This window comes from Tetrahymena thermophila, assembly GCF_000189635.1.
Source record: "Tetrahymena thermophila SB210 genomic scaffold scf_8254468, whole genome shotgun sequence".
In the NCBI taxonomy this organism is placed as follows: Eukaryota; Ciliophora; class Oligohymenophorea; order Hymenostomatida; family Tetrahymenidae; genus Tetrahymena; species Tetrahymena thermophila.
In genome coordinates this window covers 19155-41339 of record NW_002476244.1, presented here as the reverse complement: position 1 = coordinate 41339, position 22185 = coordinate 19155, and the positions used below count along the sequence as shown (strand labels likewise).

The 22185-nt window shown below is 23.2% G+C and overlaps 8 protein-coding genes across 8 annotated transcripts; 2 read left to right on the top strand and 6 right to left on the bottom strand. All coding sequences in view use genetic code 6, as the record gives it.

Moving 5' to 3' along the window:
- Positions 1-465: 465 nt before the first annotated feature.
- On the bottom strand, positions 466-771 carry TTHERM_001044599 (transmembrane protein, putative; the record flags this gene model as incomplete). Its single annotated transcript, XM_012799470.1, has 1 exon — positions 466-771. One exon carries the CDS (start codon positions 769-771, stop codon positions 466-468), a length of 306 nt encoding a protein of 101 aa, XP_012654924.1.
- Positions 772-897: 126 nt separating this feature from the next.
- Positions 898-3454, bottom strand: TTHERM_01044590 (casein kinase; the record flags this gene model as incomplete). The annotated part of the gene is made up of 6 exons (XM_001030632.3): positions 898-949; positions 1154-1289; positions 1382-1634; positions 1696-1862; positions 1987-2307; positions 2791-3454. The coding sequence occupies 6 exons, from the start codon at positions 3452-3454 to the stop codon at positions 898-900; spliced, it is 1593 nt and encodes a 530-aa protein (XP_001030632.2).
- Positions 3455-5055: 1601 nt separating this feature from the next.
- Positions 5056-8328, bottom strand: TTHERM_01044570 (polycystin cation channel protein; the record flags this gene model as incomplete). Its single annotated transcript, XM_001030630.2, has 6 exons — positions 5056-5617; positions 5673-6070; positions 6136-6308; positions 6765-7240; positions 7303-7556; positions 7684-8328. The coding sequence occupies 6 exons, from the start codon at positions 8326-8328 to the stop codon at positions 5056-5058; spliced, it is 2508 nt and encodes an 835-aa protein (XP_001030630.2).
- Positions 8329-8457: 129 nt separating this feature from the next.
- On the bottom strand, positions 8458-9143 carry TTHERM_001044569 (transmembrane protein, putative; the record flags this gene model as incomplete). Its single annotated transcript, XM_012799469.1, has 2 exons — positions 8458-9037; positions 9088-9143. 2 exons carry the CDS (start codon positions 9141-9143, stop codon positions 8458-8460), a joined length of 636 nt encoding a protein of 211 aa, XP_012654923.1.
- Positions 9144-9274: 131 nt separating this feature from the next.
- On the bottom strand, positions 9275-9574 carry TTHERM_01044560 (uroporphyrinogen-III synthase family protein, putative; the record flags this gene model as incomplete). Its single annotated transcript, XM_001030629.3, has 1 exon — positions 9275-9574. One exon carries the CDS (start codon positions 9572-9574, stop codon positions 9275-9277), a length of 300 nt encoding a protein of 99 aa, XP_001030629.2.
- Positions 9575-12777: 3203 nt separating this feature from the next.
- TTHERM_001044441 (MFS transporter) lies at positions 12778-14427 on the bottom strand (the record flags this gene model as incomplete). The annotated part of the gene is made up of 3 exons (XM_012799468.1): positions 12778-13025; positions 13080-13799; positions 13962-14427. The coding sequence occupies 3 exons, from the start codon at positions 14425-14427 to the stop codon at positions 12778-12780; spliced, it is 1434 nt and encodes a 477-aa protein (XP_012654922.1).
- Positions 14428-16510: 2083 nt separating this feature from the next.
- On the top strand, positions 16511-17989 carry TTHERM_001044430 (transmembrane amino acid transporter protein; the record flags this gene model as incomplete). The annotated part of the gene is made up of 1 exon (XM_012799467.1): positions 16511-17989. One exon carries the CDS (start codon positions 16511-16513, stop codon positions 17987-17989), a length of 1479 nt encoding a protein of 492 aa, XP_012654921.1.
- A 637-nt stretch (positions 17990-18626) lies between these two features.
- Positions 18627-21893, top strand: TTHERM_01044420 (transmembrane amino acid transporter protein; the record flags this gene model as incomplete). The annotated part of the gene is made up of 11 exons (XM_001030626.2): positions 18627-19355; positions 19717-19977; positions 20039-20108; positions 20173-20217; positions 20272-20782; positions 20841-20993; positions 21052-21144; positions 21235-21444; positions 21495-21599; positions 21659-21766; positions 21821-21893. 11 exons carry the CDS (start codon positions 18627-18629, stop codon positions 21891-21893), a joined length of 2358 nt encoding a protein of 785 aa, XP_001030626.2.
- Between the last annotated feature and the right edge of the window lie 292 nt (positions 21894-22185).

The following is a 22185-nucleotide window of genomic DNA, read 5'->3' as shown; positions in this document are numbered from 1 at the left end:
AATATTAAAATAGCTTCATATTAAATTATAATCATCTTCTTATCAATTTATCTAACAATCTATAAACATGAATCATAAATATCTTAAAATTAAAATAATAATATTTAATAGTGAAGAAAGATAGAAAGAAATATAAAGGATGAATTTTTCTTATGGCCTTTTTGGGTTTTAAATTATTATTGAGTTTATTAAGAAATATTTTTATTCTCAATTTGCTGTTTAACTCTTTAGTATTTTGTCGAGAATATATTAAATTAGATATAATTAAAATAAAAAAATAAGAATTTAAGTATTTTAAGGAATAAATATGAATAGATGAGTTCTTTATAAATATAAATTAAGTATATCTTACATAGTATTTTAAATATAAGCTTTAATGTTTAATTAAAAATGTATTCAATTTTTGAATTACAATTGTAATTGATCATTTGTTCATTCATTCATTTATTATATATATCCTACATTTCAAGAATATTTAATCAAAATCACATTTTGTAATTTATACATTTATTTATTTATTTGTTTAATTATTTAATTATTTATTTATTTATTTAAGGTAGTATTTTATTATTTGATAACTATTAAAATCAGTTTAAACATGATTATTAAAAATATTTATTTTTTTATTATACTTACTAATTGTATTTATTTATTTTTCATATTTTACACTAATGTTTTTTGTAGCAGTTAATTGTTGGTTGTTTAAGATTAAGAAGATAATAATTTTATGAACATCTATTTATTATCAATAACTTTATAGTTTTTTATCATTTAATTTTTAATTCTAATGAGAAAAATGATCACTAAAAGAGTTTGATCATGAGTTTATTAAATTATTTAAAATTCAAGGAGTTTTTAAATTTATTTATTTATTGCCCTAAGAGTCTGCTTTTTTGCTCAGTGATTATATGACGTACTTCTTTTTTTTTACAACTATTTGAATCTTTTTCTATTTAATAAGAATATTCACATTAAAAATGATTAAAATTGGAATGTTTATTGTTAAATAGGTGGAGGAATTACATAGTTATCAATATTTTACTTTTATTAAGACATATTAAAATTATTTTTGCTATTGAAATTTTAAAATACTAAAAAACGCAATTTATAATTGTTATTTATTTAATTATTATAAAATAAAAATAGAAATTACATTCTCATTTATACTTGTGCAAGTGTCCTTACCATTTTATCAACTACATGAGTTTCGTCTTCTTCAGCTACAACATCATCTCCTAAATCGAACTCAAAATCATTCATTTCTGTAGTACTAGTCTTATCGCAATTCGCTATTAATAAAATTATAATTAATATATATTTTTGGAATTAGCCAATAAAAAATAAATATGAGTGAATAAAGATTATGTATGAAATTTATTACCAAACTTCTTGGCTAAGTTGTTAGAATTAATTGTATTGGAAGTATTTCTATTTTGGTCATAGTCACTTGATTCAACTTCTGCATGTAAACGAGCTACTTTGCTTATCTGATTGCTCAAATCATTAACATTATCTGCTAATTCTTCTTTGTAGCTTTCTTCGTCTTCGTCTTTTATTTGTAGTTCTACTTTTTTAATATATTCTTATGTAGATTTTCTAGTGTTTTTTCTTTTAAAGCCAACTTCGAGCGTATTCTATTTTATATAATTTTGATAAGAATATTAAAATAAGGTTATTTTAATTAAAGAAAATCACATTATTAATCTTAGATTCTTGCGGATAATTATCCACTTCTTAATTCTTTGGAGAATCCTCACGATGATAGTTATCTATGAAGTTATTTTCAATTTTAATTGCGGGCATAGGATTTACTGACTTAAATTTCTCAAACATATTTCTTTTATCATTGGCACAGTTAGGTTCTTTTTATTTAAAATATTATTGGTTTTTAAAATGATAAAAATAAATAAAAAAATAATATTTTTTATAATCCAAATAAAATGTTTAAAATTAAGGAACTAAATATTAAATAAAAGTTTGTTTTACCATCTTTAATCCAATCAAATTTATCATCATACTAAAAATTTTCTTTCAAGAAGAGTGTACGAAATAGTTTTTTTAGGTAGTTGTAATTAGGCTCATCGAAAAATCCTAAGCTCTTCACATAAGTCATATATTTATTGAATTCGACTGGTAAGTCTTTACAAAGTTCTAGTAGAGGCGTTTTCATTTTTACTTATGAGATTAATTTTTAATGTTCTGATTTGTTTCTTGATTTTAAATTCATCCATGGCAAAGTTCCTTTCAAAAAGAAAATTAGAGTATAACCTAACGATTCTAAATCATCCCTACGAGATTATTCCATTCCTAAATATAAATAATTGTTTTAAATTATATTAAACATTATTTTTAATACAAAAATCTTGATTTTTCTTTACTCTAAAAAAACAAATTAGTGGGTTGATTGCTTGGTTTAATTAAATAGAAGACCGAAAGAAGTAAAAAATTTAAATATGTAATAGCCAATCATTAAATAGTAAATTTTAACTAATTCATTAGATAAAAAGTAAGATAAAATCACAAGCAAATGTTTCTTATTTGCTTCAAATTAATTTTTTCTACCAATTTATTTTTTTCCAAATATTTTTTTCCAGTAAAAATAATAAATTATTTGCTCTGATCGATAAATACTTTTTATTTTAATAGCTAGTTAATCAATCATACTACGCAGACAAATTATTTTTAATATTCGAGAGGTGTATTTACATTAATTTGTAAATTTTGTAATTGAAATTTCCCCTTATCAAAAAAAAGAAATGAAATTAATTGTTTATATATAACTTTCTTTACCTAAATGAGACTAAACGGAAGTGTACCTTGTAGTTCCGACTAAGCCAACTTTTTCAGAAAAATCTATGTGAGCTCCATTTTTCTTTAAATAAGATTTTGAGAGACCAAAATCAATTAAAAATATTTAATTTTTCTCAACTCCTCTGCCAATCATAAAATTATCTGGTTTTATATCTCTATGCACATAACCTCGTGAGTGAAAATGCTGTAAACGAGTGAGCATTTAATCAGCAATCATTAAAACTGTCTTCAAAGTAAATTTCTTTTTACAAATATTGAAGAGCTTATCGAGCGATTTATCTAAAAGCGTAGTAACCATAATATTTATTTTATCGTTTTTTATATAATAATACATTCTTGTAAACCCTTTTTCTGCTTTTAAATCATACAGTATTTTGGCTTCTTTAGTAAGTGTATCTTAATTCTTGCTAGTGTTATCTTCTATTTTCACAGCGTACAAATCATCACCCTAAGAATTTATATGTTTATTGTTCGGATCCTTTTATCTGCGAGCCTTAAAAACATATCCGAACGACCCTTAATCTAATTTTTCTAGTATTTCGTAGTGGCGGCACACTACTTATCCAATCCATTTTTGCCAAATTGTATCATCTTTTTCTTTCTTAAAAGCAGGATTATTTTCAGATATTATGTTATTATGCATTCACACCTATAAAAAACTACTCAGATGTGATTAAAGTCTTCCTTCTTCCTTTCGAAGTTTTATAAAATATGTGATATACTTCTAATATCTTAATTGGAATCTAATATTTTCTATTTGACGCTTCCAATTATTATGCAATTTATTCTAGCTCTTATTCTAAATAAATGAATCTCTTAGCTCTTTTTTTCTAAAAATTTAGTGCTAGTTATTACTTATTAACCTTTAATAAGCCTATTTATAAAATAAATGCTATTATCCCTTTCAGAACTATTCAGGATTAAGTTGATATGAAGTACCGAATATAGAAGCCTAGCTTTTTCACTATATATTTTTCTATACTCTATTAAATATTTGACAGAATTTTTTTTATTTGATAGCGGACTATAATTTATTATAATTTCAATATAAAAAATATGCTTATTTAAGATGTTTACAAAAACTCAGGTGCATAAAAACAATACATTCAATTTGTAAAATTCACTCACTTTAATTAATTTTCAATTAGTGAAATTTACAAAAAATAACATGAATTAAAATAATCTGCATCAATCAGCTTTCTCATTTAGTGAAAATTTCTTTTTCACTTCTATTTGCATAATAGAAAACTTAAAAATTTCTTTATTAAAGATTCTAAATTTATAAACATTACTAATCTGCAGGACAATACTGAATCAAATTGAATTCAGTTAAATCGTAAAAATACACTCATATTTTAAAAAACATTTTAATTTAAATTTAATTTCTTATTTATTGATTTAATTTAAATTCATTATTCAAAAGGTTTTTTCATTTAATAATTTTGGGTTTTTATGTTATTTATTTACCTATGTTTTTAATTATTTTTACAATTTTAATCAATTATTATATTAATTTAAAATATTTTAAAAAAATCCATACAAATTTATTATAGTTGATTGGATAGATTCAAATTAATTATTATTGAGGGAAGGTATATTAATTCTATTAATTACTTTTATTAGATTAAACAAGAGATTTTTAAATATGGATTATTCTTAATGAAAATTAAATTAAATGAGTTATTCTATTTAAAAACTATTGTTGTCCAAAATTTAGGAGTGCAGGGCAAGCTAATAAATTCTAATTTTTTACTTTTGATTTTAAATTGTGAAAAGCAATCCAAAAAATAAATATTGCAAATCGATAATTATAGTTTTTATAAATTTATTAATTTTAAATTAAATCGCTCATCATATTTATGATTTTTTCAAAATTAATTTAGCTGTATCATAGATTTTTCTGGACTCTTTTAATATTGAATTATAAATTAGCTCACCGATAAAATATTTATTAAAATAAAAGTAAGTATTTTTGTTAATATTTTATAATTTCTCAAAAATACCTTTTTTATTCTTTTGTTTGGTATTTTTTTGATCGATAGAAAGCGTAGTGGAATTTAAAATTTATTTAATCAAATCATTAAAAAAACAAAGAATAAAAATATTCAAATCAGAAATAAACGACACACAAACATTTATTAAAAAAACCCTTTCATATGATCAAATTTATTATCAAGCTTTTTAAATGAATTAAAACTTATTATAAGATAGACTTATTTTTTTTATTTATAATCAAGCTTTTAATCACTTTTTATTAGGCTTTTTCTAGCTTTTTTAATCTGATTTTTTAAAACATTTCCAGCATGAAAAGGATTTAATATTTTTAAGTTTTTCATTGAGCTCTTCTGCAACATCAATTTACTATTCATTAAACTGAAGTTTTGTACTAACTAATCTATATTTTTCAAAGAGAACACTATTAAAAAGAGCTACTGATCCATAAAAAATGCTTAGAAACACAATTGCTACAAGCACGAGAGACAAAACTAAATTTTTTTACCACATTTATTACTATATAACATAATCTCCAAAGAAATAAGTAAAAATAGTTTCACAAAAAGAAGAGCCATACAGAGTAAATTCAACCATGTATGGGCCAAATACTCTTTGTAATATTAGTGCGATTGAGCATATTAATGTGAAAATTAAGATAACAATAACAATAAGAGGACCAAGAGAATTCTGTATCATTCTTTAGAAATTTTATAGTTCAAAATTTAAAGGTAAATTGATACATAAAAACAAGACAAGCAATATTATACTGAGGGCTAAGAGCTAATTTCCAACTTACTACATATATCCATATCTTATTTTTTTTATTAAAAATTAGTTTATTATAATTATTTGGCATAAAAATTTACTTATGGATATTAATAAAATCAGGATGCTAAGTCTAAATAATCTATTCAAAAGACATATTTGGAGTAGAGTATATGTATATATGTGATAATATAACAACAATAAGAATTCCTAGTTCTGCTATCAATTAAAACGAAAATAATTTTTGATAAAGTTCTCTTTTACTTAAGCCGAGTTTATGCTCTTTATCCAGTTTATAAGTTTAGTATGTTCTATCGATATTAACGAAAATCGAAATCACAAATATCAATGACATTAAAACAATACTTGCAATACTAATATTAAATCCTGTTTTATGTTTACTATCCATTTAGTCTGGATAGTAGAGTTAAAAATATTACACATCTTATCCTTCTATGAAAATTCCACCTGAAGTCAAATCGACTTTGTAATATACTGACTGTATTTTTCAAAAAATAATAAAAAAAACCAATTCCATTAACTTTAGAAAATAAAATTAATTACCATAAAATATTTATTGCTGATATCATAAAAAGCCCCATATATTATCGCTGCTTTTGTTTAATAATCAACATACGACTCCATTTGGTTAACAGTATTCATGTAGGTTTACAAATCAAGAATATAAGGGTTAAAGTCTATTTTGTAGCCACCTCCTGAGTAAGTACCAAAAAAACCTAATTTAATTTAAATTCAAAAAAAGATATAAATTAATTAATCTATTTATGAAAGCAAAGTATTTTTATAAATATTTTATGAGGGTATTAAAAATCTATCTATCTATAAAGTATTTATTAATTCATTTTTTTTTCAATTTGTCCTAACCTTAATATTTACTTTACTAATTAAAAGTTTCTTCCCTCTCAATTTATAAAATAATTGGTATTAATTTAAATTTTTTCGATAGTTTGTATATACATTTGCGATATTGATATAATTTATTACTTATATAAGAAAGTAGGGAGAGAAGAGAAAAAAGCAATACTTAAATTAGAAAAAATGATATTTATTTAGTATGGCAAAAATATAATAAATAAACACCAAACCATTAATTAAAATAAATTTAATGTTTTTTGTTTTAAAATATCTTTTTATGAAATTTAAAAATAAATAAAGTTATAAATAAAGAATACCATCAACACTATCTATTCCATTTTCCTCTTCAGATGTCCATTTAAGTCCATTTATTGTTTTCGTTTCCTCTGTACTACTAGTTATAATTGACTCAGAGCATTAATACTAAGATAATTCATCATCAGTCATTTAATAGTAATCATCAAACTGATTACATACTTTTTACTTAGTTTTTTTTAATACAATTCTTACTGTTCCCAGTGATACAATACTACTGAAAATAGGGGAAAGTTGTGTTGCAGGTGGAGAACCTATAGTTGTATTGAGGTATTTGTAGCTTCTCGAAAAGCCATTTAAACATTTTTAAAAAAACTAATTGTCTTAGACAGGTTAAGATATGTCAGAAAAAGTTTCTAAAAAGTATTTAGAATTCTCTTTAATATCAAACACGTTACTATTTAAACTTAAAGAGAGTCTTGATACAATAGCCGAAATAATTGTTATATAAAGAGCCATATGGAACATATTTAGCCAGCTTTAATAAATTTAAAAAATAATTAATTTAACTTAATATCATTAGATGATTAACAAAATTACAATCTATTTTTAACTTTTTATAGGAGCATCATGTTATAATCATTTTTTGCTTGTGTAGAGTAAAGCTGAATTCCATTAAATACTTTTTCAAAGTTGCTGAAAATTGTAAGAAGGTTTTTTCTCTCTGTATCAGTTGTTGTTTACAAATTACTCACTCCATCTCCTAGCTAAATAGATTCTTATTGCTTATCAAGTAATACCGATTGCGCCTAATACTTTGGTTTTAAATATAGCTCTGCATACATACATTATTCCTTGTTAATTAAAATAAGATTTAAAATATAAAATTATTTTAAATACAATCTATTAAATTTCAGAAAACAACATATACATTTTTAAAAAATAATAACGATAAATAAAATATGAATAAACTATTTATACCTTCAACGAAGAAAAGTATGCTTCTGCTGGAGAACTATAAAGCAAACTGAGGTCATTAAAATAAGTATCAGTAAGCACGTGATCTTCTTTCTTAGAAATAGATATCTAAAAATAATCAATAGCCTAATCGAATAGATCCTTTATTAAAGTTTTTTTATTTATGCTAAATGTTTACACTACAAATTAAATTGTTGTCGAATTTCTACTTTGTTTTTCAAGATATTCTGAAGGATCTTATTTTAAATACATTATTTTCACGCTTTGTACTTCTAGCTTTACTTGCTGACTTAGCAGTTTTTCACTGTGTATTTTATATTTATTTAAATAAAATTCTTGAACAAGCATGCGACTTTTTTCTGATGTCTTTTAGAGTTTTGTTTTTATTAGCTAATCTAATTATTCTTTTTTAACATCTAGCTCAAACTACAATCTAGCAGCATTATCCTTAAATTAATCTTTCTCATCATCTTCTATTGCCTGAATTTCAGTGTTTTTTTAGAAGATTGAATGGTACAAAATTTCTATTTCCTGCTCAAGTTCTCCAAACTCTTTTGTTAATGTATCAAGATTTTTTCGTTTAATATCTATTTGATCAGTTAAATTTTTAATTTCCCTTTCAAGATTTGGTTTGTTATCCTCTGCCATTTCTCACCTCGAAAAGAAAGTAGTATTTAAAATGTATTTGGGTTTGATATATATATTCTTACTGATCTTAATAAGCTTAATAAATTAAAATATTTAAACAAAAGTATATTATATAATTAATCTTTTTTTTCAAATATTTTGTTAATTAAACCTAAATTTTTAATTTTTTTTTCTAACCCGTTTTTAATTGAAAAACAGAGCTACACAAAATAATAATGGAAATAAGACTAAAAATTGTAGATCTTTTTATAAATCTTTTAAAAGTAGAAAAGTACACAAACAAAATCTTTTTTTTACAAGTATAAAATGCTAATTAAATTCTACTTTAAAATATTTAAAATAAGTTAAATATTCATAAATTAGTAGATAATATTTTTAAAATATCATCAAAAGTAGAGTTTTCACATACAAATACTCGACTATCAGAAATACTATGAATTTCTTTAAATTTTTAAAGTTCATTTAAAGTCTTTTTCCCAAAAGCAATGTGTTTAGAAACAGAAGAAATATTAAAATCAACATTATTTTCTTTTAAAAATTAAATATTTTCTAACAAAAACTAAGTATTAGAAGGGCTGTAGTAAACTATAGCATGCAAATTTTCTTGATATATGCTTTTCTTATTTAATAACTAGCTTAATAATTGTTCCTTAGAAATACTTTATGTAGAGTAACAAAGACACTCCTATATTTAAAGCTTGTCTGTATACTAAAAATGTTATTTGTTAGATATATTTTTATTAAATGTATTAATCTTACATTAAAGTTTGCTTTTAGATTGCTTAAGTTTCCAATAAAATATAGTAAATTACCATTTATATTTTACTCTTTCATTTTTTCGCTTAATTCTTCTTAAGATTTTGCTACTATTTATGGCTCAATTCCAAATTCGCTAGCAATTAGCTCCTTTGTTTTTTTACCAACACAAAAAATTCTCACTTTTAACTCAATTTTTTTATGCTTCAAAGCTAAAGCTAATGCTTTAACAGAATTAACACTATTGAAAGCTATACCTAATTTTATAAAAAATATTTTTTATTTTTAAGCTAGCTAAAGCATATCTACCATCATACTAAGCTAAATGACTAATAGCTTGCTCAACATTCTACTAATATTCATTATACTCAAAGTTGAGAAGTTGCAGTATCACAGGATTAAACCCAATTTCATTAATTTGCTTCAATTATTAATCATCTAATTCCTCTGATTTTAGAAGGAGAATATTTTTTAGCTCTTAATTTTCCATTTCACTTTAATTTTTAATATCTTATAATGAATTAAATTATTGAATCAAAGATATTTATTTTGTTTGGAATTATCAAATTTTTGATTAATAACTAACTAAATACAGTATCAATTATTGAGTAATTCCTTTTCTTAGAAATTTTGTGTGAAATCAGCTTTTTTAAAAATTCAAAATAAATTATTTCAAACTTAAATTACATTTATTGTCTAAGGGTGTGTAGCTCACATGGTAGAGCGCTTGATTTGCATTCAAGAGGCAGGGGGATCGATGCCCCCCACATCCAATTTTTATTTATTTATTTTTTTATTATTAAAATAAATTAAAAATGATAACAAATAATTTTCATTTTTTTATAAAGTTGAATTTGATTTGTAAAATGAAAATAAAAAAAATAAATTTATAATCTAATTTAAAAAAAAAATTAATAAAATTATCACCTTTTATCAATCAATACTTTCAATTCAAGTATGATATTAAATTCATAAATTGTTTGTAATTAAGGGTGTGTAGCTCACATGGTAGAGCGCTTGATTTGCATTCAAGAGGCAGGGGGATCGATGCCCCCCACATCCAATTTTTTATTTTTGTCATTGATCTAAAAAAATTTGATCACTTTATATTAACCATTAACTGATTTCTTACAAATATTAAAAGGAACAATTTAAAAATTTTGCTTAATTTAAATTGATATTTTTTGAGAAATAAAATAATTTATATTTATAGTTTTAAAATAAGATTAAAAATTAATTATAAATATTGCTCAAAAGGGTGTGTAGCTCACATGGTAGAGCGCTTGATTTGCATTCAAGAGGCAGGGGGATCGATGCCCCCCACATCCATTTTTGTTTTATTTTAATTTTAAAGTAAATTAATTTTACTCCTAAATTTATGAAAACAAATTTTTTTATTTTCAATTAATCAAAATTTTTATTCTTATTGTGTTCTCATTTATAAGATTCAAGAGTTTTAATTAAGATATTCGAAAAAGGGTGTGTAGCTCACATGGTAGAGCGCTTGATTTGCATTCAAGAGGCAGGGGGATCGATGCCCCCCACATCCAAATTTTTATAATCATGAAGATTTTATTAAATTAGATTAAATCTTATTTAAATAAGATATTTTAAAAGGATTTAAAATACTCTTAAATTTCTAGTAATATGGGTGTGTAGCTCACACGGCAGAGTACTTGACTTGCACTCAAGAGGCAGGGGGATCGAAGCCCTCCACATCCATTTTAATTTTTAACAAACAAGAAATATTACATAAATAAATATGAACAAAAAATTTTATATTGGTTTTTCAATAATTAATTTATTAATTTTATTATTATAGAATTGAAAAATCTTACTTTATTATTTGATCAACTACTGTTAAATTTAAATATTATTAACGTTTTCTATAGAATATATATAAAAGGGTGTGTAGCTCACATGGTAGAGCGCTTGATTTGCATTCAAGAGGCAGGGGGATCGATGCCCCCCACATCCATTTTTTATTTTATTTTAATTATAAAGTAAATTAATTTTACTCCTAAATTTGTGAAAACAAATTTTTTTATTTTCAATAATTCAAAATTTTTATTCTTATTATGTTCTCATTTATAAGATTCAAGAGTTTTAATTAAGATATTCGAAAAAGGGTGTGTAGCTCACATGGTAGAGCGCTTGATTTGCATTCAAGAGGCAGGGGGATCGATGCCCCCCACATCCAAATTTTTATTATTATTATGATGGCTTTTTTAAATTAGATAAAAGCTGTATTTAAAGAAAGATATTTTAAAAGGATTTTAAATGCTCTTAAATTTACAATAATAAGGGTGTGTAGCTCATATGGTAGAGCGCTTGATTCGCATTCAGGAGGCAAGGGGATCGATGCCCCTCACATCTATTTTAATTTTATAGTCAAAAATGAAATGAATTTGTTTCAATTTTCTTCTTAAGTCTCAAATAGCTTCTATAATTTTTTAATCCAATAAAGTTAAATAAATTTATTTTCAGAATTTACTTAAATATCAAATATGAACTATTTAGCTATTATGATATGATAATTTATTGTACTGGGTGTGTAGCTCACATGGTAGAGCGCTTGATTTGCATTCAAGAGGCAGGGGGATCGATGCCCCCCACATCCATTTTTCATTTTAATATAAATTAAATTATTTTACTTATAAATTTATAAAACTATATTTATTTAATTTTGAAGAATTCAAAATTTAAATTCTTTTTATGTTATCCTTTAAAAGATTCAAGAGTTTTAATTTGTGTTTTTAAAAAGGGGTGTGTAACTCACATGGTAGAGGGCTTGATTTGCATTCAAGAGGCACGGGGATTGATAACATTTAATAATAAATGTATAGTTTATATATAATAGAGCGCTTGATCTAAATTCTAGAATCAAGGGTATTGATACATTCTACAACTGTTTTTATTTTCTTTTTATTGAATTGTTTATTCATATATTTTTAAGCTAAAAATTTAATTTCTAAAATTGAAAATCTAACTTGTTTTATGATGTTACAATCAAAAGAATAATTAAAATATTGTTTTAGATATTATTTCTTTATGAAGAATATCAAATATTTAATTAATAAATGTTTAAACTTTTATAGAATTAATAATAAGCTATTTACATTTATTTAATTTTTGCTTTACTTTTTATTTATGTTTTTTTCTATTGAATGTAGATTTAATTAATTTATTAATCAATTAAAGTATAATTTTTTTTTTCACAATATAAGATTTAAGAAATTTAATTATCTTCTGATTAATAGGGTGTGTAGCTCACATGGTAGAGCGCTTGATTTGCATTCAAGAGGCAGGGGGATCGATGCCCCCCACATCCATTTTTTTTTGCTAAAACAATAAGATGATAATTCAAGAAAATGTTTAAAATAAAGGAATTCAAAATTATTTTATAATTTACTGTATAGGGTGTGTAGCTCACATGGTAGAGCGCTTGATTTGCATTCAAGAGGCAGGGGGATCGATGCCCCCCACATCCAATTTTTTTTAAAAATTAATTAATTAATCAACATTAAATGAATATGTATTTATTTATTTATTTATTTTTACATTCCATAATAATATATGAAGAAATAAAATGTCTCTATTAAAGTAATAATGGAAACAAAATAAACACATAAATATACCTTTCAATATGAAGAAAATTAATAAGTTGTTTCCATATAATCATAACAATATTAATCAATTTAGTTAAGATAGTTAATTATCACTTGATTATGAGCTATTAATCTCTAATTAAATTAGCGCCATATTAATTTCAAGTTGTGATTTAAAATCGAAATTTAAAAATTATTCTTTTTTATTTTTGATAAAAATTAGAGTAGAAATTATCAATGCCAAAGCACTTAATATTAAAGGATGCATAATAGCCCAAAATACAGAGTGCTAATCCAATATATAGCCTTCAAGCATCCCAAATAAAGCAATTCCTTTAATTAAAATTAGAACAATCTTAAATTTATAATATAAAATTAATACTATACCTAGATTTTTAGAAGATACCAATAGACCATAAGCTGTTCCTGATACTTTAGATGGCGTGGTAAGGAAAACACAATACCAAACAGCGTTTGTAAATGTTGAGAGAAAGATACCTAAGAAAATATAAGCAGGAATAACGATTTTGTAGCATTCTTCTTTTTAACAATCGTAAAATAAAATCCATATTGTATATCCCAAAACTATTTGTGATGCTGAAAAGATTAAGAAAGAGGCTTTGGATTTAATTTTATCTAAAACAAAGCCAAATATAGGAGAACTAAATGATACAAAAAAGGGTATTGAAAATAATCTTCCAGAAGTAATTCCATCAATATGATAATATTTTTTAAGAATAGTTTGAGAATTAAAATAATAAGCATAGAAGCTAGACAATCCAAGTACTCCAATCAACACTACAATTACGTAATTAAAGTTTAAGTACTTAGCATGTTTTATATTAATATCCGAAATTGTGACTTGTTATAGTTATCCTCTTTTCTCAGCTTTCAAATCCATGACAAAAGAGCTTATTGATCCTATGAGTAAAGTTGATGCTAATAAAATTACTCCTAATAAAAAAGATAGATATAGATGACCTGTATTTTCATAGATTGGAGGATATGTCCATGAGGAAATAACATCAGCAAATCTAACACTCAAAAACGTGATTGATAAACAAAATCCATATTGCTTTTTATCTACCCACCTACTAATTAAAGGACCTAATTTATTTTAAAAGAAATTAGATTAGCTTGATTTATTCCAGAATAATTTGAAAGAAGTAATCAATATTTTATATCTTTTCAGAATCTATAAAACAAACACTATTCATGAAAATCAATCTAGCCTGCGCGTGCTAAAAATATTTTAGAAATTGAACTTACCTTATATAACTGTAAGTCCATTTAGATTTATATATCCTATAGTCTAGCCTATGCATTGAACATAAAAATTTTGTAAATAGATTCCTACAAATTATATTGTATATCCACATAAGCATAATACTGAAAACGCTAAAAGAGATTTTCTTAGTCCAATCTTGTCGGTAAGGACACCGCAAAAAAGTGAAAAAGCACAAGTAACAAATGTAATAGATGACTGCATCGTATTGTATTATAAATCATTTAAATTAAATTATTCTTTAAAACCTTCTTTAACACTGCTAATACCATATGAACATATAAATGGTCCTAAAGTGATTAATGTGACAAAAAATATTTACAACCATTTTTATACAGTAAATGAAAAGAATGAGCTCAATTTAGGTTCATCTTGAATTTAATTTTATTGTGATTGATTTTTATTTTATTATTTTATTTTTTCACTTGATTAACTAGAGTTTCTTTCCATTATAATTCAGAGTAAACAATATGCTTATTGTTATTATCAAGTTTTTAACTATACTTTTTATTAAAAAAAATTAACTAATCAAAGTGTAATAATATAAGATCAATATAGAGTCTATAAAATTTGTTTATATTTTAAATATTGCTAACTAATCAAATACTTACAGATTTATCATATGTTTATTATTATAATCATGAAGTTTCCTCAAAGAAAAAAAAAATTATGGAGATAAAACAAAATTTTAATTCCTGACAATACACAGATTTAATAATTAAACTTTTTGTGAGTTTGTTGTTTATAATTTCTCAAACATTTTCCCTATTTAAATTAGTAGTAAATTTTATTATTTTTATTTTAAGATAATCTAATTTTTTTTATTTTTAGTTCAAAGTTTAATTCTTAAATAATGAAAATTTAAATAAAAGAAATTAAAATATATTATCTTAGTTAAATAAATAAATAAATCTAATAAATAGTTCTAATTTATCTTAAAATTTATGTTAAAAATTAATTGCAAATTAAATAAGAAAAATATTAATAAATCCAGAAAAAATAAATATATCAAATAATCCTGAATAAGAAAATTTATTAAAGCAATAATTTAATTGGTTATCATGATAACTATTCGATTATAAATTATAAAATAAATTTTTTATTTTTAGGTTATAAAATTTTTCAGTTTGTTTTTTTAAGTGAGGTATTAATATAATATAAATAATAATATTTGGCATTTAACTAGACCTTAATTATGAGGACATATCTTTATATTTTTCTTAAATTCTTTAAAACCTTTTTAATATTATTAATAATGTATAAAATAGCTTGTTAAAATTAAGAATATATCCTGCATGAATGAAAAATATGAATTAAAATTAGAATAAAAATAAATCAACAAATTATAAAAAGTTTAACTTGTGTAATTGGTTTTTTTACTCTTAAAATTAATGAACTTTTAATTAATACCCAAATTCGATATGAATATGTTTTAAAAAAATTTATTAAGTATTTTAAATATATGAAATAAGAAATCAATTTATATTTCTAAATGGAAATAAAAAATAGATTTAAATAAAAATTTTAATTTTTGAGGGAACAAAAATATTTTTAAAGATTATTTAACAAACTTAAAGAAAAACTTGTTTAATCTTTTAATTGAATTAGTTTTAAAGTGATTTATTTTTGATAAGAATTAAGCCTTTTCAAATGCTAAATAAATATATTTTTTTTAACAAAGAGATTAGTGTTACATAAAATAAAATACAATCAAACAATTTAACACTGTAACAGAGCTTAACTTTTTTATATTTAAAAGATATTTTTAAAAATTTAGTGAAGTTACAAGTTATCTGTAACAAAACTATGAGCAAATATCCAAAATTCTTTAATTAAAAAATTTCAATTTATAAAAAAAATATCACAATTTTTTAAATTAAAATGCACTTTTAATAATATTCATATCTTCATAAATAAAAAAGTAATTGATTTGATGTTACTCTATAATTGTAACCAAAGTTCTCTTTTATAAGGGAATTAATTTTAATGTTTATTGAAATATTGAAATTTGATTACTCTTCTAAATTGATTAGAGCTAAAATACATTTCAAAATCAATCATAGAGTTAATTTCAAATAAAACAAATTTAGTCTTTTAAAATGATACTCTTTTTATAAGAAAATTTCTTAGCAAATTGATTAGATTTTTCATCAAAAATGTATTTATTTTTATAGATTGATATCATATTTTTGATAAAATAACAAGTTATTAAGTCAATCATTATTTCTGGTAAAATATAAATTTAAACGAATAATTCTAGAAAAGCCCAATAATATATAAATAAAATCTCGCATGAAAAGAGATTTAAAATCTGAATCTTACATTAAACTGAAAAATATATTCTTTTGCAAAAGTGTTTAAAAGTTTTGTAAATTAGCTTACTTTTTTAATGTAATTATATTTTTTGTTATATATAGTCTCCATAAGATAAATTGAGAATTGTAAATTTAATTGTGATTATTTGGATATTAATTTTTGATAAATATTAAATTACCTAAACGTAGATAGATAAGGAAGTAAACTACTAAAATAAATGACAACAAACTAAGAAGAAATAATCCAATACGATTAATTTTTAGAGCGCGCTTAAAATGAAGCAGAGAAAGAACACAATGAAGATGATAAAAAAAAAAGTTTTAGAAATTCTATGAGAATGAGCATAGCAGAGTTTGTTCATCATAAGAAAAACAGAAGTATTCATGTTATATTGAGTATGGCTAATTCAACAATTGGTAGTGTTGCACTTGTTTTGCCTGCAAGTGTTTTGCAGGGAGGTTTGATTCTGGCTATCATATGCATGACTATTATTGGTTTTATCAACTATGTTACATGTTACTTCATTTCTGTGTATCAAAGAGAAGATGAAATAGATTTAGCAAGTATTGTTCGCCGTATTTTAGGACCTAAATGGAAAGTAGCATTTATATTATCAAGTGCTTTTTAACTCTTTGTGGCTTGTATCATCTACTTCCTGCTTATTAATAGTATATGCTACCCTATCATTCAATTCATAATGCACAAATGCGGTACTGAAAACTATGGATCGTCTAAAGAAATTGTTTTTGATAAATTCTCTATTTAATACCAGGCAATGATCTTGTTCGTTCCTGTCTTTTTACTCTGCTCTTTGAAAGAGTTGAACTTCATCGTGAAGTTAGGTCGTATCGGAGTTACCTCTATATTTGCGTATGGTATTTTTTTACTCTACTGCTTCATTGAAAATATTTCAGATGGAAATGTTTCAGAGTATTGGGATGAATAAATGTCTCTTTTCTCTAAAAACATTGTTGGAGTTGCAGGTCCTTTCTCTTTTGCTTTCTTTGTTCATACAATTGTTAGTCAAATTACTGCAACTAATATTAATTTCAAAGAAAATCCACGTAATATTGGATACGGATATTTAATTGTTTACTTCGCTTATGCTTACTTTTCAATCGTTGGTTCTATTGGTGTTGTTGGTCGCAAAACAAATTACAAGGATGCCTCAAATATCAATGATTTCTTTGGATCAGATGATGTAGGACCTGTAGTAGTAGATATTTTATATCTTATCCATCTTATTACTGCTCTTCCAACTTTATGTCATGTCTCCCGTTCATAATTCTTTATTCTCATCTAAGGTGAAACAAAACCTGTTTCATAATTTTAAATGCTTCTTTACAATGCAACTTTTTGCTGCTTAGGTTTACTCTTTTAAATTTTGTGCATAGACCCTTCTGTTATCATAGAAGTGAATGGATCTGTTTGTTGCTTCTTTATTGTTTATATCATTCCTTTCTTCTTCCGTTTGAGGGAATCAAAAAGGCTTGCATAAGGTGTTGAAGATTCTGTTTAAAACAATTTAGTTAATTATACTGATTCTACAAATAGTAAACAAGAAGATCCCCTTGATGCAAAAAGAAGAGCTCCTATTGGTATTTTAGAAAAAATATTTTGGGCATTTGCTATGTTAGTAGGATTATTTTTGGCTGTTGTCACCCTTCTCAGTATTTTTGGTGTGAATTTAGGATGAAATTTAAGTCAACAATAAATAATTTAATTTAATTTAGCATTTAATTTCAACTCATTCATTAAGACTTACTTATTCATTTTAATTATAATATATTTAGTAATAAATCATTTAATATGTGGAAGCTTTTAAATATTATTTTTTAAATAAAATGATCAATCATATTTTAATTTAATTATACAACTATGCTGTAAAATAAATAAATATTTAATATATCATTTGCTTACCTTTTTTAAAGTTTTTTTTATTAATTTTAAATATTCTTTATCAAAAATATTAAAATTCAATTTTAAGAAGTAAAAAAATAAATTTTTTTCTCATTAGTTGATGATCAGGTGTATAACTTTTTTAATTTGTAAGATTAGCTATTTATTTAGAATTTAAAAATTTTTATAGATGCTAATTTATAAAATTGAAATAGAAATTTGAATTATGGAGTTATAATTAACCAAAACAAAAAAATAAGCAGAATATAATAATTTCCAATTTACTATTATTAATAAAAACTGATAATCATCTAGAATATTATTTATATATCTATCTATTAAACTGCTCGAAACTAATTTAATTTCTCAATCAAACAATATTTAATTAAATTTTTTAAAAAATCATAAAAGTGTTGCTAATAATTAATTAACTTATGGCAGACAGTTTAGAATTTTAGCATTTAAGAAATAATCCAAAATATGTGAAAGAATTTGCATTTTATGTAAAAAGTGATTTTATAGGTAGGGGAAGAATAGCAAATGGCGGTGTTTATTGCTATAAGTACAGTAATAAGGAATATGCAGTCAAAATTTATACAGAAAAAAAGAGCGAATCATTTACACATATCTTAAGAGAAATCTCAATATTAGATAGAATAAATAACGTAATAAAGTCAGATAGCATAATTAGGTTTCATGGTTTCTATTTTGAGATTCTTGGCAACTCAATTTAATTCTATATAATAATGGATAAAGCGGATGGTACTTTAACAGAGTTTATTTAGCAAAAGTATCGCTTTAAGATGACGGAACTACTAGAAATAACAAACTAATTTATAATTACGTTTGCTGAGCTAGAAGGGAATGGAATTGCTCATCGTGATATTAAAACAGATAACATACTTTACATTAGAAACAGCGAAAATAAAATCATGATAAAAATAACTGATTTTTCTGAAGGAAAACTCGTAGACAATGAATAAACCCACAATACTCTTGTGGGAAATGCTGAACATTTGTCTCCTGAGTTATATTATATGTATAGAAGAGGAGAAACTGACATAAAGTATAATCCCTTTAAAAATGATGTATATGGAATCGGAGTTTTACTGTGCCAATTAGCAAGTTGTGAGTATAGACCTTCTAGAAAAGAAGAAGCAAAAGTAAAAATTTATTTCTTAAATAATACTACTTTCCTTATATAATTAGATGGAGATTAAATATAAAAAACTAAATCAAATTTGTAATTATCTACTTTTGTCTTTTGGATAAGTCAAAAAATATTGATAAAATTTATTTAATTAATTATTTAGTTATAACGTTCAAATAAGAAAAAAAATATTTTATCAATTCAAATTATTTATTTTCATAAAATTATTTTTAGAAAGTTTATAAATGATAGGTAATGAATGAATGATTAATGTACTATTAAAATATTAAGATTGATAAGCTATCATTATTATATTTATAAATATTTAAGATTGATAAACAAAAAAATAATTAATGCACTTTTAAAATATTAAGGTTGATCCATATAAAAATGATAAAGGTCCTTGTGATGATTTATGGAATTTAAGATTACAATAAACTAAGCAATATTATTTAGAAAATAGTGATAACGTTAGCAAGTCTATCATAGAATAATATTTCATAATTATCAAAGAAATGATTTCGTATAATCCGAAGCAAAGACCAAGATTCTATTAGATTATGTATTAGTGGATGGCAATATATTCTTTAAAAATAATATCTATTGAATAGGAAAATAAATACATTCAATAAATTGTAATTCGTTGTCTATTAAACTCAAAGCTAATTTAAGATTAAATTAATTTTATTTATTTAGACAAGCTTGGAGGAAAAGATTTAAAAATTAGAGTTAAATAACAAAAAAATCTCTATAAATGGTGCTAATGGTAATAAAATATATCTAATTTTACGGTTCTTTTAAATTAATAATGTTTTTTATTTATAAATTAGATTACTCGATGTTTAGAAGATAGTCAGAGATGTCATAATTTGATTGTATTAAATTTATATCATGAAAATTTTAATTAATTAAAAAATATCATAAATTAGAATCAGACATTTCGGCAGAAGATATGAAATGTAACTCTAATTTCAACCTCGATAACTTGCATGCAATAAAAGAAATAACTAGTCCTCAAGAAAGTGAAAATGAAAGTTCATAATCTAGTGATTCATAGTCGTCAATCAGTGATAATGAGAATTCTCTGAAAGATGTGTAAGGATCAAATTCCATTTAAAAAAACTAAGAAAATTATTAAATGGCTGATTAGATAGATCAAGATTAAACTATAAAAAAAATTGATTTAAAAAGTGTTAACACTCACTAAATTCAAAATTCTTAATCAAGTTCTTATTTTAGTTCTGAAATGAGTACTCCTGAATATTCAGGTAATAGGATCTCAGCTTTCAACTCACCATCTTTCAGATACTTATTCTAAGACTCAGATACAAATATTTAAAGCTTAGATGGTAAAAAGAAGGAAATTACTATCATAAAGAATAGGACTGATTTAAAACAAATTAATAAAAATACATAAGTCATTTAGCTCAACGAATTGAGGTATTATTCCATTAATCAATTTTTAAAAATAAATTCTAAATAAAATTTTTTGTCTTAGTGATATCATAAAAAATGAATTAATATAATCAGCTGACCAGCTAAAATATTTGGTTTTTCATTTACACTCTAAAAAATCTAATTTGCAATAAATCAGTTTTATATTATCATCATTTGGGCACACTCTTATATTTCTAAACCTTAACATCGGATCGTAAATATCTTCAATAATTAAACATTTCATTTTATTTAATAAAAAAATTAATAAACAGATGGCAAAATATGAAAGATGAAGATGTGAAGGTCTTATGTGAAGGAATCTAAAAATAATAAATTCTCTAAGTGATTTATCTATTCTTATGGGAGTAATACATAAATAAATTAATTAATTAATTAATATTTATTCATTTATATTTAACAATTTAAATTTTTATAATTTCATTTTTGATTGTTAGATGGGGTATGGAGAATCCTGAAATTTCAGATAAATCTTTAGAGGAGATAGGAAATATGTTTGTTAATTTGAAAACCTTGGTGAAAATTAAATTAGGATTAGACAGATGGGGTTTAGAAAATAAAAAAATAACTGACAGTGGCCTTTAATATTTACTTCAGTCATTAGAGTAATTAAAGGGTTTGCAAGTGCTAGATTTATCGCTGACAAGGTAATATTTTCTTAAAAAACAGAATATTGATTAATAAATTTGATAAAAAGCTTTTCGAAGAAGAACCCAAATATAACTAACAAAAGCCTTTAAAATTTAGGAGATTTTATTACTAAATGCAGCTATATATAAAAGCTAAGCTTAACTATGAAAAGGTAAAAGGGAATTTTTAAAGTGTATTCTAATAATCTTATTTTATTTATAATTAATTTAGGTGGGATAATGAAAATTAATTTATAAATGTGAAAAATTTGAAGACAATGTTGGATTAAATTTCTCAAAAAGCTGCTAATTTGAACACAATTTTTATTAGTTTAAAATAGTAAATAATTTTTTAAATATTATTTTTTATTGAATTACTTTGATTTAATAACAGATGGAACATCTCAGAATATATAAAATAATAGTTCAAATCAATGATTAAACCTAACTTTAATTTAGAGTTGTGAGAACAAACAAACACTATTGATTTTATTTTATTTATGATAGTTTTTAATTAAATTATAAAATTTCTATGTATTTCCTTATTCTTTCTTAATATCTTGTAAAATTTTGAATTAAATTAATAAAAGAATTTTTCGTACACATTTATTTTCAAGAAGGAGGAAAAATCAAAGATTTTTTAATAAATTAAATAATTCAAAAACAATTAATTTCTCTCAAAAATTAAAAAGAAAATAGAAATTAATAATTATGAAATGACTGCAAATAACTTAAGTTTTTTACATTTACTAAGTTTTT